The sequence below is a fragment of the Octodon degus genome, unplaced genomic scaffold (assembly GCF_000260255.1).
Source record: "Octodon degus isolate 3935 unplaced genomic scaffold, OctDeg1.0 scaffold00010, whole genome shotgun sequence".
In the NCBI taxonomy this organism is placed as follows: domain Eukaryota; kingdom Metazoa; phylum Chordata; class Mammalia; order Rodentia; family Octodontidae; genus Octodon; species Octodon degus.
This window is the reverse complement of record NW_004524586.1, coordinates 11,748,766-11,765,545: the sequence shown is the minus strand read 5'-3', so window position 1 is coordinate 11,765,545 and position 16,780 is coordinate 11,748,766. Positions and strand designations below refer to the sequence as shown.

General features: G+C 44.3%; 1 protein-coding gene across 1 annotated transcript in view; it reads right to left on the bottom strand.

Annotated features, from left to right (window-relative positions):
* Positions 1 to 3,244: 3,244 nt before the first annotated feature.
* Positions 3,245 to 16,780, bottom strand: part of Tcerg1l (transcription elongation regulator 1 like) — a 206,752-nt gene continuing 193,216 nt past the window's right edge. Inside the window, exons 10-12 of the mRNA XM_004625567.3 lie at positions 10,037 to 10,126; positions 7,248 to 7,366; positions 3,245 to 4,049 (exon numbers count right to left, since the gene is read on the bottom strand). Of these exons, the coding sequence (XP_004625624.1) occupies positions 3,893 to 4,049; positions 7,248 to 7,366; positions 10,037 to 10,126 (366 nt within the window). The 3' untranslated portion in view covers positions 3,245 to 3,892. The remainder of the gene's footprint in view (positions 4,050 to 7,247; positions 7,367 to 10,036; positions 10,127 to 16,780) is intronic.

Sequence of the window (16,780 nt, the reverse complement as noted above, 5' to 3'; positions counted from 1 at the left end):
GTAAGTGAATTGCTGGTTAAAGAAGACATCAGGAGAACCCCTGGTGATGGAGATCTCATCCCACCTCCATCAGTGGAGATCTGTAGATAGAGACTGTGGCAGTGCAAGAAGCAGGAAGAGACTATCTGTACCAGAGGGAGGTGATTTTAGGCAAAGAAATCACTGTGTCATCACTCAGAAGAGAATCCCACCCACTCAAGCTGGAAAAGTTGCTCAGTCTTGACAAGTAGTGTTAAACACACATCCCTGAAACCCTGACATCACATAGCAAGTGTGTAGCTATAAACATCTCCATATCTTTTTTTTTTTTTTTTTGCGGAACCAGTGATTGAACTCAGATCCCCGCATTTGCCAGTCAAGCGCTTATCCTACTGAGCCATCTCCCCGGCCCCAACATCTCCATATTCTATACCCATTTTGACACCTGGATTGGAGGAGATTTGAGTGTACTCCCTATAGGGATCCCCGTGTTGGGAGCTTGGTGCTCAGTGTGGCCATGAAGCGAGTGGAACACCCAAGAGGTGGAGCCTAGTAGGAAGTCATTCCATGTGTTTGCAGCTTTCTGTAACTGTAATAAAATATCTGAGGCATTTTTTAATGGAAGTCTTGATTTGGGAAATTTTGGAGTTTTCAGTCCCTGGTCAGTTCTGTCCAATGCTTTGGGGCCTGCAGTGAGGTAGGACACCACCATGATGCACCTGCATGATAGTGGAGACTTCTTATTTCATAGCAGGTCAAAAGCAAAAGAGAGACAAGAAAGGGCCAAGGTCCTAATATCTTATCCAAGGGCATGTCTCCAGTGATCCAGCTTGCTTCCGTTAGGCTTCACTTTCTGAGGCTTCTACCACTTCCAATAGCTGGATAAATGTAGCTTTGGGGGACATTCTGGATTCAAACTTTACCAATAGGTCCATGGGGAATTTGCCCTCAGAAGGGATTAAAGTAATTCTGGGAATCTCAAGTAGTTCATGTTATAGAGATGTTATAAAAGAACAATCCCCTCTGGCTTGATTTACGTGTGATCTTTCCCTCCTCACACTCTTCTACCCCTCATCTACCATGAAATTCCAATAAGAGCTTGGGGAAGACAGTGTCAAGCTCTTGAAACTGCAGAACTGAATAAACTCCTTTAATTACTCAGCCTTGGGTATTGTGTTATAGCAATGGAAAATGGGCTAACACAAGCCTCCCCTACTCCTCTTCAGATCTACCCTTCCTATCTTGTGCCTTCCAAATCCCTGATCTGCCTTCTTAACCGCAGCCTAAATGCCATTGCCTCTTGTCACAGCATGGATGACAGTTTATAGAACTGTCATCTTCTGTAGCCTCAGGTTCTGCCTACTAAGAAGCTCACCACTGGCTTCAGGCCACTCCCAAGCACGGCAGTGATGGAAGGTTCAGCTGCCAATCCCAGTGTGTATCTTTTCATCTTCTTTTACAAATGACAAGGAGACAAGCCACAGGCAGAGGTAGGGATGGAGGCAAAGCCAGTGGTTCAAGGATACCAAGTGTCAGAGGATGTGGATTTATTGATACCTTCCATGACTGCTCAATCCAACTTGTCCATGCTGCCTATATTACATGAAACGCATGCTATTTCATTAGAATTGGGTGGGTGAGAGGACAACTGAAGGCGGGAAATTCAGGCTGCCCTGAGCGGGTATTCTGTGTTCAGGTCATCACTCTCACTAGGGCAGTAGCCAGCTGAAAAGCTCTTCCAGTGGATGCTCCCCAGTGGCAGGAAGGACCTAGCATTTCTGTAGACCCAGAGGCCAAGATGCTCCCAGCCCCTAAAGTTTCTTGTGTCTCTCCACCCGCTACTCAGAGGCCTCAGAGTAGCAGCACCCAGTGGTCCACATGGTTGGTATGGGGCAAGGTACCCAGTGAGACACTCTTACACCTGAGTGACTCTTCCAGGCCTTCAGGGCTGGGCTCCAGGAAGTGCTTCAAGCACAGCACTACAACACTTTCACTGCCTCTCGTAGAGCCATGGCTATGCCTTTTACAGCAAGGTGCCGTCCCAACATTGTGAAGGAGACCTTCTCTTTGTGGTACTCTCTGAGTCCTGTGGAAATGGCTGCTCCACTTGTCTGTCATCCTACATTACCTGCTATTACCTGACCTTACCCCATGATTTGAGTTGCCCATGTCATAAATAATTCTTTCCATTATAATATCACAATAGCATAAAGGATAGAGTAGTTCCGCATATCTAGTTGGACGCTGGCTGACCCTGAATTGGCACTGGCTCCTCTGAAGCCAGGCCTACGTGTACTGGTTTGGAGGCTCCTTGCCACACTGCTGGGTCGTGGCCAGGTGTGAGGACAGCTCCCCCAGTGGCTGGAACCTGAGCAGTGCTCTGGAACTGTGGGAGATGCCTGAGATGGCACACATTAGAAGCTGGGATGTTAAGATCAGGGTGTTCCCCACTTCATCCAATGTGATGGTTGAGGTCTAAAATGTCCCCAAACCTCATGCGTGTGGAAGGGGACTGGATCATGGGGTGTTCTGCTCACCGCGGATCCATGCACAGATGAGTTCAGTAGCTGAATGTGGTGTTAGGAGGAGGCCTGGTTGGAGGTAGGGTACTGGGACCATGACCTGACAGGGTGCATGCTTCTTCCTGGCTTCTCTGCTCACTCTGTTTCCTGGCTGCCCTGGCCTCAGCACCTGCTCCTCCTCTGCCATGCCCCTCTGCCACCCTGTTACAGCCTTGGAACCTGCTACCCATGCAAAGAAACCATGATCCAAAGTAAGCCTCTCTGAAAGCTGTCAATGGCAGTGACAGGAAGCGACTGAGGCACCCAGTGACCTGCTAGGGTGTGTGGCAAAAGGCGCTCTTATCAGGACTTGGAAGGTGAAGGCAGAGGAGGAGCTTGTCACTATTTGCTATGGAACAAAGACATCTTCTCTGAATAGAGTTGTTATCAATTATGAAATAGATAAATGACAGTCCAGTGCGTTAAAGAATGCCCTTAATTACCTAGCGTCTTATCAGGCATTGTTCAACCCAGGGCTAGTCAGTTGGAGAGAAAGATTTTGTAGGAGTAACTTACAAACTTCTTCTCCAGAATCTTGAAATTGGATCTCTCCAGTTAAAACAATTTTTCTGCTTAAAATATGATGAAAGACTGAGCCATAAGAATATACTGGTTTAAAATATTTATTAATTAAAAAAATTTAAAATTTTTATACAAAGATGATGAGAAAAATCTCATGCAAACTCTGGGCATACAATAAAAATAACTCAAATATTAATATGATGATTTTGTACAAAATAATTCTCTATGTAGGACCTCTGACAGCCGATGTGGCTTCCTTCTCCGGCCTAGAGGCCTTCCCAGGTGAATGAGGTCATCCTTCGCTACCTGCAGGTGATCCATGGTCCATGTGCCAAATATTTGCTTGTCACTAAGATGAATGATAAAAACCCTATTGCTACTACTCAGAAAACGAGACTGAGACCTAGGGACACTGGAATTCAGAGTTCCTCAACACCGCGGAAATCCTGCAGAAATGAAGTAACTCTCGAAGGTTTCAGAGAGGTTTGAGATAATCCTTTTGAGGGATGAAGATGCTTCGAGATCGTTATAGATGGTGCCTGGTTCTGCTCAGTTACAAACCTGCAGTGGGTTTATAATTTATGTATGTTACAAGGAATTTGCATAATTAAAACAATTAAGGGATCAACGTATCATGGCAATTAGAAATGCATCAAACTCTGAACGTTGTACAAAAGAGAGAGCTTCAATATGAAACAGTAATCCTCTGAGAACAAAATACCCGCAGCGCCCCAGCCTGCCTCAGCCCCGCCCGAGGTCTCGCCCGCTGCGTCTGCGACCTTCTGTACCACTCTCAGCCGCCCCCACACCATGTTGCACCGCTCACAGACTCATCTCATTTTGCGCAGCCTAAGTCTGTTTTCCTTGTCCCGCTTCTTAAGAATAAGTATGAATTGGTTGAAAAAATGCTCCTGGTCCTTTCTTTTTTGAACGAGTCGAAACCTCTGATCCCGGCCATACTTTTCAGCAAACTCTTTAAACGTGGTCCTAGAAAACAAAAACATTCTCTGAGCTACCATGAGAGTGAGTCCTGGCTTCCGTCTCCACTCCCACCCCTCATTGTTTCTGTGGCCACTGTTGCCGTGGCCTCTTCTTCCACCCTCTGCTCCCACTGAGTCTATTTTCACTGGACTTCCTACATGCTCTTTCCTCTGCTTGACACACCCCTCTGTTTTCTCCTTGCCCCCTTGGTACCTGTTCTTATTAGAAGCCGGGGTCAGTGTACCCTCTTTAGGAAATTGAATCTTTCTAGAATCTAAGAAACAATAAATATGACTCAATAAATGAAGAGATCTGTGATTTCTCTTTCATGGGCTTGGTCACAGCTGTGATTTTGTTCATCCTCAGTGGACAATTTGACATGATCCTCTCACACGGAACAGAGGAGGTGCCTTATCTGAGCCTCTGCCCCTCTGCACCTTCATTAAAGGCATCTTGTTCTCCCCTGAACCAGGGAGTACCACAATTCTGATGAGATGAAGGCAGTGATCATACTGGGAATCCTTTGTAAGAGGATCTGGAGGAGGTCACACTCACGGGCAGGGTTACTGCAAGGAATGAAGACACGCCCAGGACTTTACCATGACAAGAGTAACCTGTGCAAGCTGTGGCCCCATCCCACAAGTCCTGACCCTGAAGCCAGGGAGAGTGGCAACAGCCAGGTAGCCACGGTCTACGGCGGACTGTGGGAACCTATGAACCTCTCTTCCAAGACAAAGGCCATCCTGCTGCCACCCAGGAACAGGGGCCATTCTGGAGCAGGTGCTGGGACACATGGACAATGTAGTTAGTCTTTGTCCATAGCATTCTTACTATTTTCTCTGTCTCATTTACAGAGCATTTTATAGTTTTCTATAGACATTTAATTAGCATACTAAATTATTATAACTAAATAACTTCTGTAGGCATAAGATTATGCTGACACAGCATTTAAGAAACGCATCATTATTAGACTCAGCCACATTATTGTCTATTGATAATGAGCTCAAGTCCCTCTCCATTCAGCTGCCAATTTCCTGTTTTGCCTGTGGGACACTTGTTTACAGGTTTCTCATGGAAGAAGGCATTTCACTTGAGCTTTTCTTCCTCCTTTCCCTCCCTTCTCCTTTCTTCTCTTCTTGTTTTCATGATTTCATAACTGTGGTGCTGTGTAGCTAACACATTTTTGCCTGTGTTTTTTTCACTGGACTGCACAAGAAGAGTAAAGTGGTGAGAGCTGTGGGGGCTCATTACTCTCTCTACCCATCTGTGGGACCCTATATCTTTTCACATGGGAGCTGGGAAGAGGCCGCCCCTACACAGGTGTTTTGCTGGACATTTCTCTAAAAAGTGTCTCTGCAGAAGAAAAGAGAAACGTAGCTCCCTGCGAAGGGACAGGGCTGACTTCCTACTGGCCCAAGAAAGCTGGTCCCACATTTGTCATGTGAATCACTGACAGCATACCTCAGTTCTCCCTCTGGTAAAAACAGGGGCATCAACCAGCCAGCCAGTGGAGGAGGTATGTGCTGCAAGGCCTCAGGTGTCAGCCCCATGGATGGCTCCTGGAATCCCCAAGCTGCACAGGCCTGATCCCTCTTGGAGCACTCAAGACTGTTCACACAGTCACCATTCCTGCCAGGTATTTGGGAGGAGTCTGGCAAGGGCAATCAAGACCAGACTGGAGGACATGTGATGCATTAGTGCCCCCTAATGAGCTAGTTAGGTCCCTGTCAAGTTCTGTTCCAGGAGAAATGTTCATAAGTCAGATTTGTTCATATGCCTACAGAGTGAGTCTTCTATAGCGCATCTGTGAAAGTTCAAATTTTGACAGTTTGGAAGTTGGGGACTGAATGCACAATAACAAATAGTGGATATTTGTTATTTAACAAAATGAGTCAAGTAATTTTAAAGAAGAAACAAGCTCAGGTATCTTTCTCATTGCTAACACTTACTTCCCCCTATGTTTTCTTAGTTTCAGGGCTATAATGCCGTTAGTTTCAGTAGTTTGGGCAACCATCTGTCTTTCTCTCTCTGCTTCCTGAGTCCCATGAGTCGAGCATCCTTTCTTTACCACAACCTTCTACCATAACATCTCTGCCTTGGAGCCAGCAGACATGGGTTGAAACTTCCAAAACTATGAAAAGACTTGCCTCAGCAGGATTATGGCATACAGTCCTTCTGCCCTGTTCCACGCCCTCTGAAACCAAGCGCAATAGAAAGGTTTGTGTGGCAGTGGGGGTGGGGCCAGCTGTTGGTTTTGCAGTTGGGGCCTTAGCTCACAAGCCAGTCCACCACATGTAGCAAAAACTCACTGTAGATTGCTTGTTGAAGTCATGGTGTCAGGGATGCTGACAATTTGAAACCATGTAGGGGGGAATGGGTTATGGTTTAAATGTTAAATGTCCCTGAAGACTCAGGTGTCAGGCGCACTGACCTCAAGGAGGGATGCGCCCATTGGTGAGCGCATAGCTGAGCCGGCTTTTAGAAGGTGGGGTCAGTGGGAGGAAGCAGCTTCCCAGCAGCATGAATTGGTAGGGCCTGTTTTTTCTCGTCTCCTTCCTGTCTGTCTTTCTTTATTCTCTCTGCTTCCCAACTGCCATGAGTTGAGCGGCTTTTCTTCCCCACAACTTTCTGTGGTGATGTCCCCAGCTTGCAAGGCAGAAGGCAACAGACCCCAGGTTGAAAGCTCTGACACTAAGAGCCACAATGAAGTGGCTTAAAGTTTATGTTTTTTAAACTGTTTGTGGCAGGTATTTGGTGCCAGGTAAGAAAAGCTGGCTAAGACAGAGCTCAGTGGCTGAGGTGCCAACCAAAGCTGGGCTGCCAAGAAGTTCTGAGGTCCATAAACTGATGGAAAATCCAGGATTCTATATCCATTGGCCTAGTAACATTTTCTGGGTCTATAGAAAAGTTAAGTGAAATGACTGAACAAAATAGAATCTGAGGGCCCCTGAGATAGCTCAGCAGACTAAGCCCTTGCTTTAGCAAGCCCAGGGACCAGGATTAGATCCCAGGGCTTAGTAAACTGGCAACAGAGTCCCAGCATGGTGGTGCATGCCTGTAAGCCCAGCCCTGGGGAGGCTGAAAACAGGAAGATAACCATGAGTCCAAGCTGCTTAGGGAGACCCTGTACTAAATACATAAAAAATGAAAAAAATAGAATCTGAAAGTACCCTCACCATGACTGCTATGTTCCCTTCTCCTTACCTGGGTGACACTTTAGATTCTTCTAGAAGCTTTCTGAATTCTTCTTTGGCTAGCAGCAATTTATTTTTCTTTTCCTTGTATTCTTCTTTTATTCTTGTCTTGACAAACTGTTCAAATATCTTAAAACACATACACAGAAGTATTATGGAACTGGTTACCAGATATGAAACTTTTGTATTCCAAGCACAGCATGAAAACCGAGCAAGAATCCGAGGTAATTTTTTTTGCCCACTTACTGGAGAAGTAAGCAATAACCCTCGCATTGTAATATTGTCGGGGAGACAGATCTAACTGATTAAGCCTGGATTCCCCTGGGGCCCGGTATGTTGCTGCACGCAAGTACCATCTCTGGGCGAAACGTCCCACCAGCCCTGCCTTAGGAGTCCTGAGGATGACTTGGCAATGCTCTTCAGAGCATCATGGAAGCCAGGTCGGCTCGGAAGCCCTGGCTCTAAAAGCCACCATGCTTCTCATTTGCGACTCCGAGTAGCATCCACAGGAATACACAATCTGTCAGGTTTCTTATCACTGCCATAGAGCCGCTAACTACAGGCTCCTTAATTTGTTCTAGTCACTTCCCATGGTGATGTAATTGGCCTCTGAGGCTCCAAACATAATTTTAACTTGTGAATAGAAAGAAAATTCAGAATTCTTTGATTCCTACATGCCAATTTTCCAAGGAAGCTATTTTACTTGCCTAGGGGCTCAGAGAGTTCCAAGTCACCGTGACCATCAAGTGTGAAAAATAGCCAACAAGGTGACCTGCCTGGAGGCACTGCACCTGCCCTCATTTGACCAGAAGCTGGTTTCAGACACTGACCCTCTCAGAGGAAAACTCTGTTCCTCTGTGTATAGCAGGTAGAAATTTTCTGGTTAAACAAATCCACTCAAGACTCCAGGTTATTCTCTCTTGGAAGCTTGCAGCCATGTAAAAAGGTGAAATCTCTCTTTGCCATGGTCCACAGAATGGTCTTTTGTGTGTGTGTGTGTGTGTGTGTGTGTGTGTGTATTTTTTTTGTGGGAACAGTCTCACTTATAGTTGTAACATCAGAAAAATTATCATTTATAGACTAGCAAGTGTGGGGGGAGGGCACAAAATTATTTTATTCCTAATGCTATCTGAGCCTCAGAACGGCAAAATATGGACTGGTGATCATTGAAATGTTTGTGCAAACATAGATGAAAATATTGATTACAGAAATCCCCAAGTGGTTGTGCAAGTCCAGTGAATAGCAAGCCTGTACCAAGTTGCAGAGACCTTGGAGTAGGTCCTCAGCGGGTGGAGAAGACTGTCTCCAGCCTTCCTGCTGTGGTGAAGGTGGGAGAATGGAGGCCAGCCAAGCAAAAGCCCCTTGCTGGCTCTCTTTGGACTCTTTGGACTATGTCTGATTGCTTCGGAACCTATTTCTTTAATGGCAAATCTTTGCAGGATTATAAATACAAAATGCTGCTCACCTCCTGAGGACTCAGAGGCAGAATGAAATATTCATGAATTTGACTTAAATTTGTAACACATATATATTTAAGAATATGATTGGCCTATTTTACCTTAGAGGCAAATACTAAGGTATATTCTCTAGTTGTTTTATAATTTAATAAAAAGAAAAGAGGTGAAGGCAGGCTTATTACCTAAGCAAAAATGTGAGGTTCCATCATTAACAGGAGTTTTGCTCTATTAATTTTAAATCTGGATAGAAAAGCTGGCAGGCTCTGGGTCTGGAGCTCAAAAGAAGTATCTGCATCTCCCTCTGCCTGGAACCGTTTACCCATGTAATGATTTTTCTCTCTTTTCTCTTTCTCTCTATTGCATTTTTTATGCCACTATAATTTAATGTAGCAGGATTTTTCCCTCTAATAAATTATATCAGTTATCAAAAATGGGGCATGACTTTTAAAAAGGGATAGCATGGGCCATTATCTCATTATTGTATGCTGTGGTGTAATAAAATGAAACACCGCATGTTACCATAGAAACAGGCTTGATTAGTACTCCCCAGACCCTCATTTCTGTTTAGTCTCACTCTATCTTCTTTGGAGACGCCCTGGTAAAGGAAAAATTGGAAATGTTCACAGCAGGTGCCTTAGTTTCCTCTGGAAAACACTGATAGTAGGTCCTGTGTAGATTCTGTGTTTAAACCTTGCTCACCCAAGAAACTCGTTAAAAGAACTGCGCTTTCTAAAAGGGACCCAGTACTGCTTCTTTCTCAGTTCAGCTCCAACACCTCTCCTCACGTCACTGCCAGGGCAGTTTCCCCATCAGCGAGACCACAAGCATTAACTAGATGCTCTCGGGATGCTGCAGTACCACACGGTCAGCTTTCTTCTCTTCCCCCTTACTCTCGCTCCCAAGCCAACCCCTGGTTTCCTGGGATCTGATTTCTAAACCTTTCATCTATCTGTTACTTACATTGGAATTGTTCTCTGGATTCTGTACCACCATCGTCATGTAAATGCTGAAGTATTTGCTATTTCGAGCATACTAGTTGTAGGCATTTGAAATATGAATTATAATTACTATGCCCTAAACTTGCTTTCTCATCTTTGACTATGTTTCCCTGGAGTCATGAGTGGATGGTCAGATAAGAACGACTCCCAGCATAACCTTTCCTTGTGTTTCTAAGGTGCCATTGACCAGCTCATAAGCTAGAGCGCTTACTCCACAAGCTCTCCAGCACAGTTACCATAGCTGGCGGCTCTCTGTCATAGCAAGGCTTTCTGGTCTCAGGATGAAGCAGTCATTTGAATTCTCTGTCTCTACAGTTTGCCATCTTGTCTTACCACGATGTTACCTGTTTTCTTTCCTCAGAGTTTAGCAGAAGATAGCGTGGGTCAAAGACAATTTTGTGTAATTCTTTCTCCCAAGTAGAAAATGCTGACACCTGAAGAAAGATATTCAATAGAGTTGATTTTAGCATCAGATGCTGAGCCTGGAGTCACGCTGAAATGATCAATGGTAAAACGAAAAAAAAATAACAACAAAAAAGCAGCATTAAGGTACGGTGGATTCCATGATACAGTGTTGTATAAAAGTGTGAGATATGTCAAGCACTCCACAAAAATCAACACTGCGAACATTAGAAAATTTAAATTCTAGACTTATGACACTTCCTTCTTTGGGTGTCATCCAAGAGTATATATGCCCAATCCTGAGTCCCAACATCTCTCTGGCATGATCTCCACAGCCTCACATTTTAAAAGGAGGGAAGGCATTTTTCAGAACTCCCAGAATCCCACAGATCACAACAGAAGGTAGCACCTTGAAAAAAACTGGCTTTAGCATAATTTTAAATGATTCTTAAACCAACATGTAACCGCTTTTCAGGTAAGTTATCTTTAAAAGTAAAGTATTTATTTATTTATTTATTTATTGCCAGCTCAGCCCACCCTAGGGGTGGGACTGGTGCTTCATGTGGTACCAGGGATCAAACCATGGTCCCTGTGTATTTTGCCTACGCTTGCCTAAGCAGGCACGTTAGACCACTGAGCTAGCTCACCGGCCCCTAACGTGTTTAATTTTACAGTGCTTTTAGATTTCCTAGTATAGTACAGGAAGCTCCCATATCTCCCCAACCCAGGTTCCCATATTGATAGTTGTTTATACTAGTTGCCAGGTTTGCCACCACTAATACTGCTCCACAACATGAGTATTATTGACACAAGTCCACACACCATTAGAATTCCTTTAGCTTTGCTCAGTTTTCTTTCTCTGTCCCAGGATCCCACCTGCCATTTAGTACCACATGCCCTTAGACGCTGCCAGACTGTAATGGCTTCTTAATTTCCCTGTTATTCTTGACCTCAGCCATTTGGAGAAGGGCTGGGCAGACTTGTTATCAGATGCCCATCAACTTTGAGTTACTGAGCTTACGGATTAGATGGTGGTTATGGACTTGGGGAGAAAGAGCACTGAGCTAATGTGGCATTTTCAGCACCTCATATCTAGGGTCCATGAAGAGTACCCTGATTTCCTGGCTGAGCAGGTGTGTCGGGTGTCTCCCCCCTTTACATACTGCATTCTCGAAGGAGGTTATCCTGTGTGGCCCATACGTAAGGGGTGATGCGCTATTTGCTGATGCCCGTGGCTACATGAGTGACTTGGGTTTCTTGTGATGGGATATTTGTCCATCCTTCACGTGAATACCATTCTTTAGATCGTTTCTTCATTCTACATCTATGGTTGATGCGTTGTGTCAACTGAGGAAGCTAGATGCGTAAGTAGGTCAGCAGTTCTCCATCCTGAGGAGATAAGGACATGTCTTTTCCTGCTCTAGAATGCTGTTCATTGTAGCAACTTGAAATTCAATTAAGTGATTCAGCAGCGGGCCAGGGCCTTTACTTTGTAAACATCCTCAGCTCGTGGAAGAGGAGCACACAGAGATGGTGTGGACATGGGCAGGCACCCCATTTACAGCATAAGGAGGAAAGAGACCTGCTCACCCCCTCGCTCTCTTGCTGCTTTTGCTCTTTCCTGCCACATTGTGCTGTTGCCCCTCTGCCACATGCCATGTGCCACCCTGCCTTGGAGTCAGCTGGTTATGCACTGAAACCTCCACAAACTGTGAGCTAAATAAACTACTCCTTCCTTAATTTTGTACATTGGATATTTTCTTTTGATAGCACAGAAAAGCAACTAGCACACTGTATGAACTCATGGAGCTATAGCTCACACTTTGGGTTTGTGTACAATAGCACTTAAGTTATTTTGCTCTTTGAACTGTCCCAGCTGTGGCCACTGGGGGCTCTTCGGTTGGCACCAGCATCTGTGGCGCATGTGCGTCATCCTGCCTGGTGAGAATTCCCTCATTCTCTAGCCCTATCCAGTGCTCTGGGCTCTCCTGATGTGTTTCCTTCCTTAGCCTTCAAATTGGAAATCCTCCAAGAAGCCCCAGGTCTTTTTATTAGAGAATACAAGTGGAAATCAACATCTGAGCAATGGTTTGTTGCTGGTGAGATAGTGCTGCTTTCAGACTCTCTGTAAAATGCAATGTTTATGTCACTTAAATTTGTTTTAAAACATTGGCTAATAATGACTATGTGTCGGTGCTACTCTAAGTGCTGAGGAGTCAGAGAATGTAAGTCAAGCAGGAAGCCTCCAGTACAACACAAGGTAGACAAACAAACTAATGGGCTGTCCAGAAGACATCAGTGCCACGGCAGTCACATTTAGTCCTGATGGGACTCAGGGAGGAGGCAGCCCCGGCACCCTTAAGAGTGAAGAGTTTGGAACATGTTTACTCACTGTGGCTCGGAAAGGGTCCTGGGAAGCCATTTTAGGACCAGATGTCCATGGAGACTGAGGCTGAGATTTATGGACTATGTATGGGGGAGGCAGAAACTGCAAGAGATTGGATGTGCCTGGAATGAAGGAGCCATGGAAGAGGTGGGAAGAGGCAGGAGGGATAGACACCAGGAAAAGCTCTGCGTCATGATTAGGAGTGTTAGAACCTTGAGGGAAACAGGGATGAACATTCAGGTGCATCTTAGGAAGGCCCTTGGGGGAATCTGGGCAGGGGATGAATTCCTAGGCCTAGCAGGATGAAAAGCTAAATGAGAATTTACAAAAACAAAACCCCCTTCATATTTTTAATACATCCCTGGTAGAAGCACCATCTCAATAAACATACCTACTTGGTACATAGTAACATATATTTTTAAACCAGTAATTATTATGTTCAATAAACTAAACAAAAGTTATTTCTGTAATCTCCGTAAGCTCTTTTTCTGCCATAGCTATACCAGGGAGTTTTTTTCAGGAGCATGAGACCTTTAGATAATGTTGGTATAGCCAGGAACTGGGGGCTGGGCTTTCTGAGAAAGCGCCACCACAAATTGCTCCCTTCTCTTAGACGAAGGACTCTTGCCAACTTGAGTGTGTGGAGCTTCAGTGGAGAGAAACTGGGGCCATCCTAAAGCCCAGCCCACTCAGTCAAAGGGGCACATTTCCTCTGAAGGAAGGGTGGACAGTGGCTGTGAATTGGTGTCACATAACTCACTCCACCAGTCTGCTGAGAATTTTTGGATGTGTAGAGGTGTAATAAAATACATTGCAAAATGTTAAAAATAATAATAATTATAATATATGATATTATGTCCCAAAAGGAATGACTAATCTGTGTAGAAAATAAGGTAAATTATCTATACAACTACCATTTACAAAGTCTCTCCTTTTAAAGTTGTTTCTAGTGTTCTATGAAAGGAAGCTTTTCTAGAAAGCCAGAATATTTTAGATTGAGTAATAAGACATGGCCTGAGGGTTGCAGTAGTCGTCTGGTGAGTGGGTGAGCACAGGTCCCTTTCCCAAGAGCTCCCTTTCCTCAATGCTGTCCTTTCATCCACAGTTCCTGCCTTCTCAAAGCTGTCCTTTGGATCCCCAGTTAACCTCCCTGGGAGCTGGGTGCCTAAGGTCCTTCTGTTCAGGCCCAAGATCTCCTTCCAGTCTTACTGTGGTTGCTTTCTAGTCAACTGTGCCCACCTGGGCTACTCACACCTGGCTGAGGGGCTCACAGAGGGGAAGGCCCTCCTCTTCAACACATATGCTAAGCCTGGCAGCTGTCTCTGTAGACAGAAGAGATGCACCCCAGTCAGGCTCACCGACAGGTAACCAAGGTCTATGCATAAAGAAGATATCACTTGGGGTAGTGACCATTTTTTTTAAAGCAATCAGAGAAAACTGTTCCAGCATAACTCCCATTTCACCAAAGCTACTCCAGAAACAGAAATGGGGTGGGGGGCTGTTGTGGGGGAGGGTTGTATCATGTGGGGATGACTTAGTTTGGAGAAAGGTGGATTCCATTTATGTGAAGTGGTCCAGGAGAGCTCAGAGATGGCTGGAAAATGCAACAATGTAAGTGCTATTAGCACCTGACACCAGCCAGTCATCTTAGTTATTGCTGCTTGGACAGACCTGGACAGGTGGGAACACTGGGCGCCACCACTCTTAGCCAGTCTGATGAAGCAAGCAGAGTGCCCTTGCAGTGTTTTCAAATAAGAAGCTTCTTTTGTATTGTTTTAATCCTTGGATAATCAAAAGGGACAGGGATCCCAAAGGTACAATGGATCAGTTGGTAGGGGCCATATCCTGCCTGGGAGAATGAATCCCAACCTTGGGGAAAGCATTCCGGGCCCTCTTGACATCACGCAGGGAGTTCTGACTCCCTCCTATCACACATGTCTGAGGGTATCTTGACTCCTGCACACCTACAGGAGGATGTATTTGTCCATCTGTCTGCCATCTTCACAGCCACGCCTGCATTCTCTTGGGGCATTTAAGGTAAAGAAGCTGCTGTTGAACTGAGTCTTCAAGAGCTGAGTCTCACAAGGATTTCCACCCCAGACATCAACCTGGTTGGTTCAGAAGCTAAAATTTCTCATCAAATTTGATTATCAAACAGAATGTATTTACTCTCCTACTTGCTTGGTATATTAAAATGGTGATAATAAACCCACAATATCCATTCTTAATCGAATTAGTGGCAATATTGTCTCCTATGAGCACAAACATCCTACAGAAGGCATGGCTTGTCACAGATGCCCATCTCTTGAAATCATCTCATAAAGGGACAAGAGTCAGCAACGGCACACAGACAGTCAGATGGGCCACAGTCGGCCTCTGGGCTGCATGGAAGACTCAAGCAGTACATGCCAACCTTGCCCGAGACTTCCCTTGTTAAGGAGGGGGAAATGGGGTTCTATCTATTGGTCCCCATACGTTCTTGGGTGAGGGTTGTCCTTTGGGATTAGAAGTGAGAGTGGTCAGTATTTAGAAAGTTCTGCAAGCCTCAGTAAGCCCTGGCGCACTGCAAGCAAAGGCAGAGATGAACCTAGGAGAGTCATGGAGTGAGGCCAACGAGCCAGTGCAGCACACAGGTATGGATTGTTCTCATGCAGGGACTCACCCACATTTGTCCTCAATCCAGGAGCTTAGCAATTAGCAATTTCAGCATTTGTTGTTCTATTTTGATAAATACGTCCAATTTCATACCATTAGTTCTTCCACAGTTTACTCATCAGACCTCATTTGCCTCTGAGGACTGTGCTCACATTAGGGGCAGTAACTATTCCCACCTAAAATTAAAACCATTAGGCTACAGCTCCCAAGGACAGCTCCCAGATTAGCACTTGATTCAACTGCCCCCGGGGAGGTGACCTCAGTCACTTCTGAAGGGTTTGCACAGCCAGGAAGTATTGATAGAGGGAGGTACAAAGGAAACAGGAGTCAAAGGACAAGCACAGTGCAATTTTTAAAATAAGGAATACATATTTCAGTGCTGATGCAGTGTGCTGGCAAGGCAAATTTTCAGAGATTCTCAGACATTGTTGGTGGTAGAATAAATAATTTGAGGCTTTCTTTTTTTTATTTGAAAGAACAATCTGGCTAGGGATCAAATGCTTTTATCTTGTAGAAAACACTTCCAACAGGCACACAAGTTTCCATATCTGTGTTATCATCAGATTGTTATTTAACATAGCAGAGTTGGAGGAAGGCCTGTGACCTTGCGCTATGAGCACGTGAGTAGGAGAAAATAAGTTCAAGCCCAGCCTGGGCCACTTAGTAACTTAGCAAGACCTCATCTCAAAACATACAAACAAACAAACAAACATCACAGTATGAAGGTTCAAATGTCACTACCGTAGTGATACATAAGAGAAACTTTTTATTTTTAAATTAAAAAATAGCAAGTTTGAGAAATATACTGAATAATTTTAAATGCAAGATTTTAGAAGTAATAATGGGCAGAATATTATATCTTCATTAAAAGTGTTTTCCAAGAATTCATGCTTGTTTTAAAACTACTTAAGAAAGTAGCACAGGAAATTTATAAATTAGAGTGCACTTTATGAAAGTGACTGCTAAATAACTTGGGGCCCAACTATATTCAACTGAAATTTGATATTGGTTCTACCTTAAGATAAAAATTGTCCTTTTCGATTTTTTTTTTTTTTAAGAAAGGAAGAAAGATTTTTTTTTTTTTTTTTTTGGTGGAACCGGGGATTGAACTCAGGCCTTGTGCTTGTCAGGGAAGGGCTTATTCTACTGAGTCATCTCCCCGCCCCTCAATTTTTAAATATCTTTATTTTATTTTATTTTATTTTATTTTATTTTATTTATTTTATTTTGTGGTGCCAGGAAGGAGCACTATAGCCTTGTGAATACAACGCAATCACTGTATCACTAAGAACAACCCTAACCCTTAAAAACCTAATTTTAGAAAAAAGAAGACCAGAAGGAAATGTAACATACTAGTGATAATAATTATTTCTTACCGTAGGATTTGAGGTGATTTTTAAAAAGTATTAATTTAATTGATGTATTTATTAAGAAATAAATTTAATTGATATGTTTATTACCTTAGTGATTGTGTGTCTGTTATTTAACAATTTTGGTGCTAAGCACTGACTACGTGGTAACAATAGCGCATTTTATCAACAATATATTATGCGCCTCTGAGACTTGGAAGAGCTGCTGCAGGAACGCGAAGCCAAGGAGCCGGCCCTGGACGGGAGAGACAGCACCGGCCCGGAGCGCCGGCCCT